The 13,614-nt window shown below is 47.5% G+C and overlaps 1 protein-coding gene across 1 annotated transcript in view; it reads right to left on the bottom strand.

Annotated features, from left to right (window-relative positions):
- Positions 1-729: 729 nt before the first annotated feature.
- Positions 730-13,614, bottom strand: part of HS3ST3B1 (heparan sulfate-glucosamine 3-sulfotransferase 3B1) — a gene marked incomplete at both ends in the record, with an annotated part of 34,601 nt that continues 21,716 nt past the window's right edge. Inside the window, one exon of the mRNA XM_082678688.1 lies at positions 730-1,348. Within this exon, the coding sequence (XP_082534814.1) occupies positions 730-1,348 (619 nt within the window). The remainder of the gene's footprint in view (positions 1,349-13,614) is intronic.

Below are 13,614 nucleotides of genomic sequence, written 5' to 3' on the forward strand. Positions count from 1 at the left end.
CTTTATTTGTAAAGCAGCGCCCGAGCATCTCAGACGCGGGACCTGCAGAAGTGGGGACGGATATTTGCCTACGCTTCAAGCCAGTTATTGAACCAGGGATGGGGCAGAAGATGAGGCAGGGGCATCCTTCAGAATCAAAAGGTAAAGTCAAGGGCCCTGACAGGCAGACTCTAAAAGGACGTGGATGTCCCTGCCAAGGTAGTGATTCCCCCGCGTGCTGAGCGGACTTGGGGGGGAAAACCTAGCGCTGTGGTTTGGAGTCTACGCCCTCGGATGTGTCAGCACGTCCGCGAGGAAGCTGCTATGTGAAGGTCTGGCAGCTCGGAGCTCCCAGAGGTGCCCAGGCAGGAGGGGAGATGGAAGCTTCCGTATGAGGAGGTGGGCAAGTGCATCCAGACAGCGATCGAAGGCTGCATACCCGTAACAACGAAAATCTCAAGTTGTGCTTTTCTTCTTTTTAAATACAATGGGTAGAAAGAAAGAAAAAAAAAAAAAAAAAAAGGAAGCACCATCCATTGTGAAGACGAGAAGAAAATCTTAGAAACACTTTGGAATGTGAACAGATTACGTGACTCTAAAGAGCGTGGCTAGGCAGCTTAGTGAGTTAATTGCTTATGAATTAAAAATAAATTATTATAAAATAGATTTCTGTACATTTTACATACATATAATCTCTCTCAATATTTCCTAAGCCCCGGGTGGGGAGGGGGGCGGGGCGGGAGGGTCTGATCAGTCCCAGCCGAAGTCGTGGCCCGTCATCTGGTAGAACTTGCGGTTGAACGGCCGGTAGAAGTCGCGCAGCCGCCGCAGGACCTGGCCGTCGATCTCGGGGTGGGGTCTGCCCTTGGTCTTGCCCAGGCAGTGAGGGCGGCCGCTGCCCTCGGCCTTCTTGAGGCAGGGGAAGCCCTTGGTCTGGTTGAAGTAGAAGTGCTTGTCGGAGATGATGCGCTTGAGGCCCAGGAAGTCCTGCACGCGGCCCAGCTCGCCGGCCGGGTCGCGCACCAGCCGCTCGCCGCTCACGAAGAGCAGCTGGCGGGCGGGGAAGTGGCGCAGCCAGCGCTCCAGGTGCTCGGCGTACAGGCCGATCTGGATGGCGCTCCACGCCCGGTCCACGAGGCCCGCCGTCCGGTTCCTGAAGGCCAGGCTCTCGAAGCTGGGGATGTCGGGCCGCTTGGACAGCGTCTGCGTGTAGTCCGAGACGGCCCTGGTCACCGGGTCCCGCACCACCACCAGGAGCTTGGTGTCCTTGGACATGGCCGAGATGCGCGCGGGCGCCTCGCGCGTCACGAAGTAGCTGGGCGTCTTCTCCATGGTGATCTGCCCCTCCAGGGTCCTCGGCATCAGGTCCCTGCGCGGAGCAGAAAGGCACGTTAGGGCCTGAAAACTGAGCTCCTTCCCAGCAGAGGGAGGGTCTTACAGACCCGGAGCCTGAGTTGAGGTACTAACTGCTCCGCTTACTAGATGTGTGACCGTGATCGCGGAGAAGTCGCACAGACGCAAGGCTGTGCACCCCTGGCTCCTCGCGGATGTACTTAATGGGAAATAATAACACTACCGATCTCCTACGGTTGTTGTGATGATTAAACGTATTCATACACCTCAACAGCTTAGAAAAGTGCCTGGCATAGGCAGGGAGACTTGTATGATATCTTTCTTAGCATAATTTAAACATAACTACGTAGGCAAAACTGCTATAACCTACAGGAAAGATAGGACATGACATTTGGACCAAAAAGCAGTTCTGTGTGGTGATTAGCACTAAAAATCAGAGGCATCAATGATGTAAGACCGTGCCTGATTTGCTCCCTGAGTTCCAGCCTCCGAATATGTGAAACGAGAATGATTTCCACCCACTGCATTTGGTTGTTGCGGGGTTTGTAAAATGAAAGCATTTAGCTTAACATTTAAGCACTGTGGGCTTGGACATCAGACCGCCTGGGTTCAAATCCCAGCTCGGTCACTTATAAGGTGTCTCATTTTCAGCAACTTACTTTCTGGCCTTCTCTCCTCAGCTGTAAGAATAAAGATGATAACACCAACCTTATGGGAGTTTAATGAGGATTAAGACAATTAATGATCATAATATGCTTTGAACGTGCCTGGCATACGTTATATATTCGATATTCACTAGCTGCGGCTACTACTCCATTATTATGATCATTAGGACCGTGTTCAGTACACAGTTTATAGCACACAGTAGGACCATGCTGAACATGCATGTGTACACGTTGGTGTGTGTACATCGGAAGGTGATGTGTTACCTAATCGGACACTAAGTAGCGGTCACAGATGTACAATCTTCCATTTGCTACGGGATAGAGATTTCTGATTGATTCCAACCTGGGCCCAGAAATTGGAAAAAAGACAATTTCCACATCATTTTTGACCAAATATCTACCTCTCGGTAGGACATTCTGAACTTCCAGCTTCAAGCCATCCCTAATCTACTGAGACCAAAATCCCTCTAGGGAGACATTTATGGAAATGATGATATAAACTCTATTGCAAGAGGCAGAAAGGGCAACGGGCTCCTCCTTCACAGCTAGTTAGAGGAAGCATGCTTCTCCCCGAAGGACTGCCTTGCAGCCCTGCAGCTGCCCCCGGCTTAAGCTAAAGCTGGATTGACCCACTTTGCCCATTAACCACTTAGACAAACGTAGCCGTGTCATCAGGCTAACGTGACGAAGGATTACAGAGGGGCCCGGCTCGCAACTTATTTTGCATTTCACTCAAAAGCAGATCGAGTTTGATCAAGTCCGAGCTGTTTCCAGTGTTCAGCCATTTGTACCTAGACTGACTCTACAAGAAAGGGTTTAATATTCAGAATCCAAGTGCTATACCGCTATGACTGAGGGAAACCTGACCCGCCAAGTTCTCCAGGGCCAGGGCAGATGGAGTGGGTTTGGGGTCTGTCTTCAGAGGGTCTAAACGCGTAGGAACTTTGAATGAACCAGAGAAGTTCTAAAAGCCTTATAATTCTGATGTTCTCCAGTAGCAAAGGTTGCCTTAATTTTCTTTTTCTGCCTCTTTTCTTTCTTCAGATGGCACGCCTCCTCCCAGGGTCCAGCAAGTGAACTTATTGTTTGAACTGGCAAATTACACAACAATAAAGAGGAAGGTTGTTGAAATGGATGTAACCCAACGCACTACAGCCGAACAGAGGCCAAGACATTGACACAAAGCAGATGATGGAAGTCAATGAACTTGAACTTCAGAGAAGGGACAAGCGGCAAGCCACATTGGGTCGGGGTGGGCCCATCTCCCCCTTGGATTGAGCAAAACTAGGAAGAGTCAGGGAAACATCCAGTGCCCTGTTTCCCTCTCCTGGGGGAGAATGACCTCTTGCTTGGTTACAGAAATACCCCACCTATGCACACTATTGTAAATAAAATAGATCACCAACAAGGACCTAGTGCAGAGCACAGGGAACTCTACTCAATATTTTGTAATAACCTATAAGGGAAAAGAATCTGAAAAAGAATATAGATAGACAGATACAGATATATGTATAAGCGAGTCACTGTGCTGTAACCTGAAACTAACGCAATGTCGCGAATCAACTTTACCCCAATAAAAAAAAAAATACCCGCACGTTTCCTGACCTCCAACAGCAATCTTTTTTCTTAATTCTAAAGATCTACTTGTTAACCTACATACAGTGAACGATCATTCTTGGTGTCCAGTTGCATGACTTCGGACACATACATAGAAATCTTTAACAACCAGCATCACCGGTTCTATCACTCCCAAATCTTCCCCTTGTGCTGCCCCTTTCCAACGAAGAGCTTAAAGCAAGCACCTTCCACAAGGCAAATCCCCTTACAAATAGCCCGAGGCTGCCCAAATCCTTGTTTGGATACCCTTGGGAGGAAAATCTTGATTGAAAAGAGAAAATGGTCAATAGAGACTTAGACATTTTGACATCACCGATCTATTTACTGTTGCTTAAAAAAAAAAAAAGAAGCTACAAGTTTTCATGAGGGTGAACATCCCTGGCCACATGCCTGCCTTTCCAGGCCTCAGCCTCCTGGTCTGTGAATTAGCACCGAAGAGGAGGTCGCCTTCTGACAAACTGCTCTGAGGACGATCCCACTGTGGGGTCAGGTTGGTAACCGGCCAGGAAGCCGAAAGGCTGCATCACTTTTAGCTGCTCCCAAAGCCCACGTCCGGCCCCTGAGAATTCAAAAAACAACAGAGCAGCCAGGAGAAACCTTTACACACAGAAGAATCAGGATTTCTAGGAAGGTTACACCTCTCCTCCCCACCCTGGAAACAACGAAATAAATAAACCTCCACAGTCCGAAATCCACATGGGGAATAAGGATGCCCGCCCCCTGTTTTTTGAGCAGCTGATAAACCCGCAAGTATCAGCAACAAAACTCAAAAACGCTGGGATCCCCAGAGATGCAGGGAGAGGTGGGGCTGAACAGGTAGAGCACAGAAGATTTTTAGGGCAGTGAAAATACCGAGTGATACCGTCATGACGGATACGTGTCATTATGCGTTTGTCAAGCCCACAGAACGGACATCTCCAAGGGTGGGCCCTGCTGTATGAAAACTATGGACTTGGGGCGATGATGACTGATGTGTCAGTGTAAGCTCATCGTAACCAGTGGACCACTCTGATGGGGGAAGGCTGTGCTTCGCGGGGAGCAGGAGACCTATAGGAATGTGGTTGAACCCCAAATTCACGCGCCAGTGCTCGGTTTCTGGAATTTTGATCTTTCTGCTTGATTTTGCTGTGACCCTAAAACTGCTCTAAAAAATAAATAAATAAAATCTGCTTTTAAAAAAAAAGAACAGCAACCCCGACCACGCTGCGATCCCTTCTCTCCTTGGCTTCCTGTCTGTGAAGGATGGTTTCCTCCTTGGGAAGAACGGGGTCGCACACCCTTGCACCCTCAGCCCGGGCCTCAAGTGCAGGTGCAGCACGCTCACCGGGGTCCTTTCCTAACCCTCACCTTCCTCTGCGGCTCCAGTCGAGGGCTCTCCCTGGGATGCTGGGATCACGGCACCTGTGACCACTCAGGAAAAAAGAAAACCCTTTCCTCCCAGGGAACACTGAGGGCTGTCAAAGGTAGCACATCTTAACCTGTGACAGGCAAGATCAGGGACTAAACAGCCAACTTCCTGCCTTGAAAATACATGCCAGAAAAACTCAGACAACGAACAAAAAATAACAAGTCTTCTTTTATGAAAGGATGCCCTTGGGTTCCTGGGATCTGACTGCTCGGCTGCCCAAGCCCCTCCCTCATCCTTTCCTCCTCCAGAAGCCTGGGCTACCCTGCCTGGTCCCCAAGGAAGGCAGTTAGGCTGAGGTTAGTTGAGTGCGTCAATCTCCCCATCACAGAGGCCGGGGAAGCACTCAGTTGGCTAACTTGAGAAGGGCAGAAGGGCAGCTGGGGGGTCACAGGGAGGGGACATTGCCAAGGAGCAAACTGCAAAGCTGCCGACAGTCCCGGAGGTGACAGACACTGGCAGGGTCGGGGGCGAGGAGAGGGCACATGTCCCCAGAAGCTAGCGGGTGCTCTGGAGTCCCCAGGGTCATTAGAGACTTAATCAGAGGGGTTTCTGTAGTGACAAGTGTGCGGGAAGCTGGTGTCACCTCTTCTGAAGGCGGCTGTGCTCACCACGATACCACCGATGTCACACGGCTGTCACCTCTTCTGAAGTCCCATCTACCAGCCCTGAACATCCACCCCAAACTCTTCCCCGGGGCGGTGCCTTTCTACCTTGTGACCTTATAAATTACAGTGGACTTCGGGGGGAGGGGAGGGGGGGCAAAGACAAAGGTCCAGCCTTGTAGCTTCCATCCCGACAGAAAGATGAGACACCCAGGGATGAGAAAGGAGCTCTTCCTGTAAACTTGACTGTGGACAAGGAGACACCGGCAGCTCCTGAGACTTGTAACTCGAGCTGTAAGTTGTAACCCTGGGAAGTTTCTTCTTTAAAGCAGTTTTCTTCCCAGGGGAGGAGTGGGGGGGGGGGAGGGAGGAAGATGGGGATCAGCTCAGCCCCTTCTTATCTGGAACCTTCTTCCTTTGTAGGAAGTCTCTGAGCCCACCAGATCGGAGCTCCCCTTCAAAGGGCCACATCTCCATAAATAATTATCTCCATTTGGGTGAGATGTTTGCATATCAAAGAACTCCTCTGGGAGGGTTTCAAATAATTTAAAATGAAATTGTAAATAGTCTTGCTCTCCGTGTCTCTCCGGTCCCCAGGAGCAGCTGGGCTCCCGGAAGTGATGTCATTATTCATTATAAAGTTTACTGGGTCTTTTTACTTTCTTTCTTTCTTTTTCTTTTTTTTTTCTTTTTTTAAGGTAATGGGTAGGAAAGAAGAAAAATAACAAAGGATGGACTCCCCCAGGTCCCCTCCTTGGCCAACCCTCTCTCCTTTCTCCCTGCCCAGCCCCCAACCCCACTGCAAGGATTTGGCCTCCATTGTCCTAGAATTTCAATACTGCTCAGAAAATGAAAAGCCTTTGAATGCCATAAGGGGGTGGGGCTCAAAAGAGCATCTCACTCCTCTGGGTCAACTCAAGATTCCTTTCATTTTGGCAGAGTCCTCTGTTATAGACCCTGCCTCACAAAGGCCTGAGTTCCTGTTCCTCGAAGGGGCTGGGGGGCTGGGGGGGGTGGAGGGAGGGTTTCAATTAAAAGCTAATAGCCTTTTGTGTCTGCGCTCTGTGGGGCGTTGCTCGTGTTTATCGGACCTCACTGTGTGCGGGCACAAATCATGTGAAATCAGAGTAATCTGTGTCCCGTTTCCTGAAAAAAAAAAGAAAACGAAAAAAACTTTTTTCATCAATAGAAAAAAGTTTTCCGGGAAGCACACTCTCTCGAAAGTAAAAGTAAAATCAGCCCTGCCATTGGGCAGACAGGGCAGAGCAGGGGACCCAGAAAGGGGAGAGTAGGGCACCAGATGCAGAGGCGGAAAGGCTGCCGCTGAAGCGGCTCTGCCCCTTCCTGCCTCGGCAGATTCTTCTCTGTGTAGACCTGACCTGCTCATCAGAGATGAACTCTCAGCAGTGCGGGCTTCCCGTCTGCAACCGGCTCCTTTTCCCTGGGGCGGTGGGAGCCCCAGCTCTGCCTGGGTTACCTCCCAGGCAACAAAGGGCCAGCCCTCAGGCTGTTACACTGACTGGTGTGTGTCACAGGCTCCGGTAAATCCTCTCCCAGCTCCCTGCTTCATCCCAAGAGAGTCTGCCTATCCTGTGCCCTGGGCAACGAGGTGCAAATGTTTGTAAACAGGCCCTTACTCCAGAGCTTCTGAGCCATTCCACACCGCCCGTCAACAGAGCGTGGATGAAAATCACTTCCCCACCAGGGAAGCACCGCCCCCCACCCCCCACCCCCGCTTCTCCCAGGGCAAGGGGAGGGACTTCCTGGCCCAGCGAAAGCCCAGTGGGCACTGGGCACACGAAGCCCTGGGCTCTGGTTCCTGCCCTGCCACTGACAAGAGCCTAAGACCTCGGACGAAGCACTCAAAGCTTTGGGCTCAGTTTCCTGTGTATAAAAATTAATGGACTCGGGGACTTCCCTGGTGGTGCAGTGGTAAAGAATCCACCTTCCAATGCAGGGGACAGGGGTTCGATCCCTGGTCGGGGAACTAAGATCCCACGTGCCACGAGGCAACTGAGCCCATGCGCCACAACTACTGAGCTCTCACGCCTCAACTAGAGAGCCCGAGTGCTAAAAACTACAGAGCCCACGCGCTCTGCGGCCCACAACTAGAGAGGCGACCGCGCGCCACAACAAAAGAGCCTGCATGTCACAACTAAGACTTGACGCAGCCAAAAAATAAAAAATAATAAACAAAATAAATATTAAAAAAATGGATTGGTTTAAAAGGGGGTTCTTAGGCGCTAAAATTCTATACGGGGACCCTTACAATCTCCATCTCTTCCTCCCCACCCTCATGCCACCCCCTGCTCCTCCAGCCAGCCATAGGTGGGCACAAGTTGGTAAAGGAGAACCTATATAAATATTCGATGATTGAATTGGTACAAAGTGTACTTCAAAGTGTACCTTGGGGGTACAGATCAACCCCAAGAGTGCAATTCAGGTGGAAGTCCATGTCAAGGGTGTCCTAAAACTAGGCACTCACTCGTTAGGCAACCTGGTGCCTGGTGGAATAGAAAGGAAAGTAGGGTTCAAGGTCAGGCTGTGTGTCTTCAGGCAAGTTGCCTAACATCTCTGAGCTGTCTCTCTGCATTTGTAAAATGGAGATATTTGTCCTGCTTTAAAAAAAATGAGATTCAAATGTAGTTCATATGTGAATAAGCTCTTAAAGCAGCAAAACACTTCCTATGGGTAAGGTGGAATGAACCCCACTTATGTCCCCTCTTTATTATCTCCTTTGACTTATGGCTCTAAATAGTAGGGATATTTCTAGGGAAATATTGCTAAGGAAAAAGAAATTCCACATTGGTTCTTAAATTCAAAGTCTCCTGTAAAACAAATATTTGAAAGAGTCTCCGTTTCCTGAAATTCTTCACTTGTGCTAGGAAGGATCCCATGTTTGGACCTTCCTTCTTAGTTCCCTGGTAGGACCTTGGAGACCAAGAAAAACCAAACTCCCCTTCTTGGGTTGACATCACTGAACGGATGTGATGATCCAAGCCAAAGGGGAGCAGGAAATGAGGCAGTGTTTCATTGAACGCATCCTACTTTGGAGGGTTCTTTCTTTCTCTCTCTCTCTCTTTGCTTCCTTCCTTCTTTCTCTCTTTCCTTCTTTCCTTCTCTCCTTCCTTCCTTCCTCCTTCTCTCTCTCTCTCTCTCTTTCTTTCTTACTTTCTTTCCATGGCAGAGAATGAGGTTTACCTGAAGTAAAACAGCCCGTTTAGGGGCAGGGGTCCATCCCTGGCTGCTGAAAAGAAACAACCCAACTGCGGAAACCAGATTCACAGAATGAAGGGTTGATATAATCCATTCCCTTCCCGCCTCCTGACTGCAGGGACAGTAGGAGTTTGGGATGAGAGAGAAATCCCAGTCAATCCTCGACTTAAGTCCAAGACAATGGCCCCATCCCTCTCCCTGCTCCCCTTCGACTTTACAAAGAGAACTCTACTTTATGGTTATCAACTGAAAAGTTGATAGAAAGTATAAAGTAAATTAGGTCAATAAAAACCCCAGACGTAAGTTTAAGCTAAACTGAAGGGAAATGAGAGCAAAACAACTTCCCTTATCACAGGCTTTAAATAGCTCGAGAACATTTTAGAGAAGAAAAGAGGTGCTTTCTAGAGAACATCCTTGGGAGTGTATAAACCTGGAGACACTGCTGACAAAGAAAACCCTTCAGTTTCTTATTTGCACGCCGATAATCAGTAGCAATTATTTCTTCCCAGTTGGTCTGACCTAGTGCTTGAAGCTGATCGGAAGGTGTCTAGAGAAAGGAAGTGACATGGCAAGGCCGATGGAAACTCTGAAGACACCCATCAGGACTTCCCCGGTGGTGCAGTGGTTAAGAATCCGCCTCCCAATGCAGGGGACACAGGTTCAAGCCCTGGTCCGGGAAGATCCCACATGCCGCGTAGCAACTAAGCCCGTGCGCCACAACTACTGAGACTGCACTCTGGAGCCTGCGAACGACAACTACTGAGCCTGCGTGCCACAACTACTGAAGCCCGCGCGGCTAGAGCCCGTGCTCTGCAACAAGAGAAGCCACTACGATGAGAAGCCCGCGCACCACAAGGAAGAGTAGCCCGCGCCCACCGCAACTAGAGAAAGCCCGTGCGCAGCAACGAAGACCCAACGCGGCCAAAATAAATAAATAAAATTATTTAAAAAATAAAATAAAGACACCCATCAAAGTGCCCTCTCTCCTACTCTTTTGGGGATTCTCAGCTTGTGAAGTACGGAAGCTTTCCAGAGCCAGTTTTCAGGAGGAGAAAGTCGCATCCATTCATTATCACAGGTCACCATTTTTTAAATAAAAACTCAGTGCATCTGTAACAGATTACTATATAAAGTCCAACTTGCTTGTGTGTTTCATGTCCAAAGATAGGACAGATGGAAAGTCTTGGCGGCTGAAGCTCTGCTCAAGTGTTCTGTATTACTTGAGCACGTCTCGTCAAGATTGTTCAAATTCTATGAGAACTTCCTGATAGACGGTGAGTCTTAAAATTTCCAGCGATTCTTCTGTGCTTGAGACAAAGCGTTCCCTCCCCCTGACTCCACAACTCGCACAAGGGAACAAAACTGTAAGCGCCAGGGAGATCAAATAACCAAATGGGTAGTGAGAGGGCTGCTAAGAATTACAAGCAAGATTAGCCTTTTACCCTGCATTAGCCTCAGTGAAAAACTAACCCTGTAACTATTTTTAAGCCCTAATGACTATTTCTAAGAACAAAATGTTTGGTTGACTCTTATGGCCCGCCATGTTTTGTTTTGTATTTATATGGACGGTGAATTGTAAAGATTTTTATCTTCAAAAGAAATACAAGAACAAAACCCAGCAAAACACCCAGCATAGGAAGCACTGGAAAATAATCTGCTGGATGAACACATAAATGAATGAATGAAAGGAAGTGAACTAGCAGTGCTTAAAGCCAATGACTAGAGGTCACAATGCAAATATGTAAAGAGAACTGGGGGCAATCTGGGATCATAAATTACCATGTGGGCCAGGTTTGAAAATGGTGAGCATCTCAGGATCCCAATGCTCAAAGGAGTTAATTCTAGAGCAACATTTATGTATCATCCTACCCATTATATTAGGTGACACATTTACATTACGAGGCCGAACACATAAAGAAGGTCTTGACCTTGAGTGCTGAGCTACAGCAAAGAACAAGTTCCTTATTTGACCTGTGGAACAGAAGCCAGCCATGAGCGCCTCTTACTTTCGAACTTTGGATGCACCACCTCTTGGGGCCGGTAATAAACCACTTTCGCTCAAAATGATAAGTGGTCGCTTTAACAACAGTAAGAAAAAAGAAATGACTCTAACGAGCTGATGTCTATTCATTGTCATTTTACTTATTATTTTGCTTAAATTATTAAAATTCATTTGCATTCATCAAATGATGGTGGGGTGAGATACCCCACATGTCTCTCCCCTGGGTCTCAAAAAGAAAACGGACCAGGAATGTGGACATAGTCTCTCTCACGGATGGTTAAGGAATCAGTGAAATGGCACGTAGCTATCATTCACGGGGATGATTCTTGCCCTCCAGGGGCTTACTGTGTATTTAGAGAGAAATTCCACATCCAGGAAGTTTGCCAATACATATTGCATTGAAATGTGGAAAAGAAGCGCCCAGACATCGTGTCCTTTGGGACATCTAAAGCTTCCTTGAGCTGGTCCCAAGGGCGGGTGGAAGTGAAGATATCAAGAACAGAAGATACCCGAGTGTAAGAACATAAGACAGTGATTGAAACATTGGGCTTGGACTGAAGTTTGTTTGTTTGTTTGTGGAATGGTGAGAAAAAAAGCAAGAAAGATTGGAAAGCAGGCTGGAGTGGTCCCCTTTCCCCTCTGCTCTCATGATGTTCAACATGACATTCAAGCTCCCTGCCCAGGTGTCTCCCTGCTTTTCCCTAAGGACATGCTATGTCCCCTACCTTCCTTTTTCACCCTTCATCCCAGCCATGGGCAAGCAGAGCCCTCCTCCTTCTAGTACATTCCTATGGCACTCATTCCTTCCCCAGGCTGGGCTAGCAATTCTGCTCCCCTCTTAGGACCACCACCCTCCCTGCAAATACACATATGCGTGTGCGCGCGCACACGCACAAACGTTAGCATAACCTTTCTCTAGCTGCTATTATAGACTTCGAGGGGGTTGAGGACTGGGCTCTGCCTTATTTGCACTGTGGCCAAAATACATGGCTCTTAGATGAATGAAGGGTAAATGAATAAACGAACAAACGCCAGACAGAATTTGGATTTGATCTCAGAGGCAATGAGAAGCCACATCAAACGTGGGAGGTGAGTGGCTTCAAGACGTATCAGGAGTGGGGGAGACTGTGCTTCCCAGCAGCATATTTTAAACAGACCTGGGCTTTTAGCTGGTGATAAATTCCATGAGGCTACTGAGGACTGATACAAGAAGATGTAAAGACATTTGGAATAGGCAGAAAAGATTACTGGATGTCTCCAGTGGAAAACTGTGCCGTGTGTTATCTGGAGCTAGCCTTTTTATTGCCTTTGAGATATTCTGCAACTCTGTAAATTATAGGCAACGACATAGCAAAAGGCAATGTAAGTCTGGACCATTGGCATGCAAATAAGTGCTTTCTGGTGGAACTTCTGTGGGTTTCCTTTTCCACCTCCCACTACATGGAAAAAGCCAGTTTCCACCTATTTGTAATTCATCTCAATGCTCCTTTATGTCAAGGAAACTTAAGTTCTTTTGACTTCTCCTTTGGACCAATGGTAACATCTGTCTGGTTCTCACTAATATTGGGTCGGCCAAAAAGTTCATTCCGTTTTTTCTGTAACATCGTATGGAAAAACCCGAACCAACTTTTTGGCCAACCCAGTAATAAGTAAAATAAAATCCTGAACGTGCTCATTAAAGAAATATAAACCTTAACATTATAACTGGATGAGAGTCCTGATTTTACCTTTTGCTTTTAGAAAATTACCCTTTACCAAAAAGGCTGGATTAGCCATGGGCTTTTTACGAGTGCTATCCAAAAGAAGATGTGGTACATAATAGACAATGGACTCGGCCATAAAACAAGTCATTTGCAGCAACATGGATGGACCTAGAGATTATCATACTAAGTGAAGTAAGGCAAAAAGAAAGACAAATACCATATGATATCACTAATCTGTGGACTCTGAAATATGACACAAATGAACTTATCTACGAAACAGAAACAGACTCACAGACATAGAGAACAGATTTGTGGTTGCCAAGGGGAGGGGGATGGAGTGGGAGGTTGGGATTAGCAGATGCAAACTACTATATATAGAATGGATAAATAACAAGTCCTACTGTAGAGCACAGGGACCTATATTCCATATCCTGTGATAAACCATAGTAGAAAAGAATATGAAAAAGAATGTATAGATATGTACAACTGAGTCACTTTGCTATACCGCAGAAATTAACAGAACGTTGTACATCAACTATACTTCAGTAAAATAAATTAAACAAAAAAAATAAGAGTGCTATCCACGCCAGTGGCTGTTACCCCACAGCATCCTCTTTATATAACCCCGTCCCCAACTTAGTACCAAGAACAGCCATACTTTCTTTTGAGCAAACAGCTTGTTTGAGTGATTCGTGTAACTGAGGTGTGTCTGCCTGTGAAGGCTGCCGTGGAGCTGAGGGTCATGTCCACTGTCATTTGAGAGACATTTCTCAGGCCAGTTCCTGGCTCCATTTTATGGCCCCGCTATCGATTCTCCTGTCTTACTCTCACATTTTATGTGTTTGTGGCCCTTTCGGTATCATTCACAAGCCACCTGGAGTATGTGTTCAAGAAGGGCAGATACACAATAAATGCAGTTCCACAGATCTGAGTGGGAAAGCGGTGTTGGGGTGAAAACCACAGAACGGCTGATTCGAAGACACGCAGACGGAAGGAAAAAAGAACGTTGGTAACAGGTTTGAGATGAGGAAAGACCTTCAGTTTTTAAGCAAGATGTACTGAGGGCGGA

Source organism: Grampus griseus (genome assembly GCF_964374135.1).
Source record: "Grampus griseus genome assembly, chromosome: 20".
Classification (NCBI taxonomy): domain Eukaryota; kingdom Metazoa; phylum Chordata; class Mammalia; order Artiodactyla; family Delphinidae; genus Grampus; species Grampus griseus.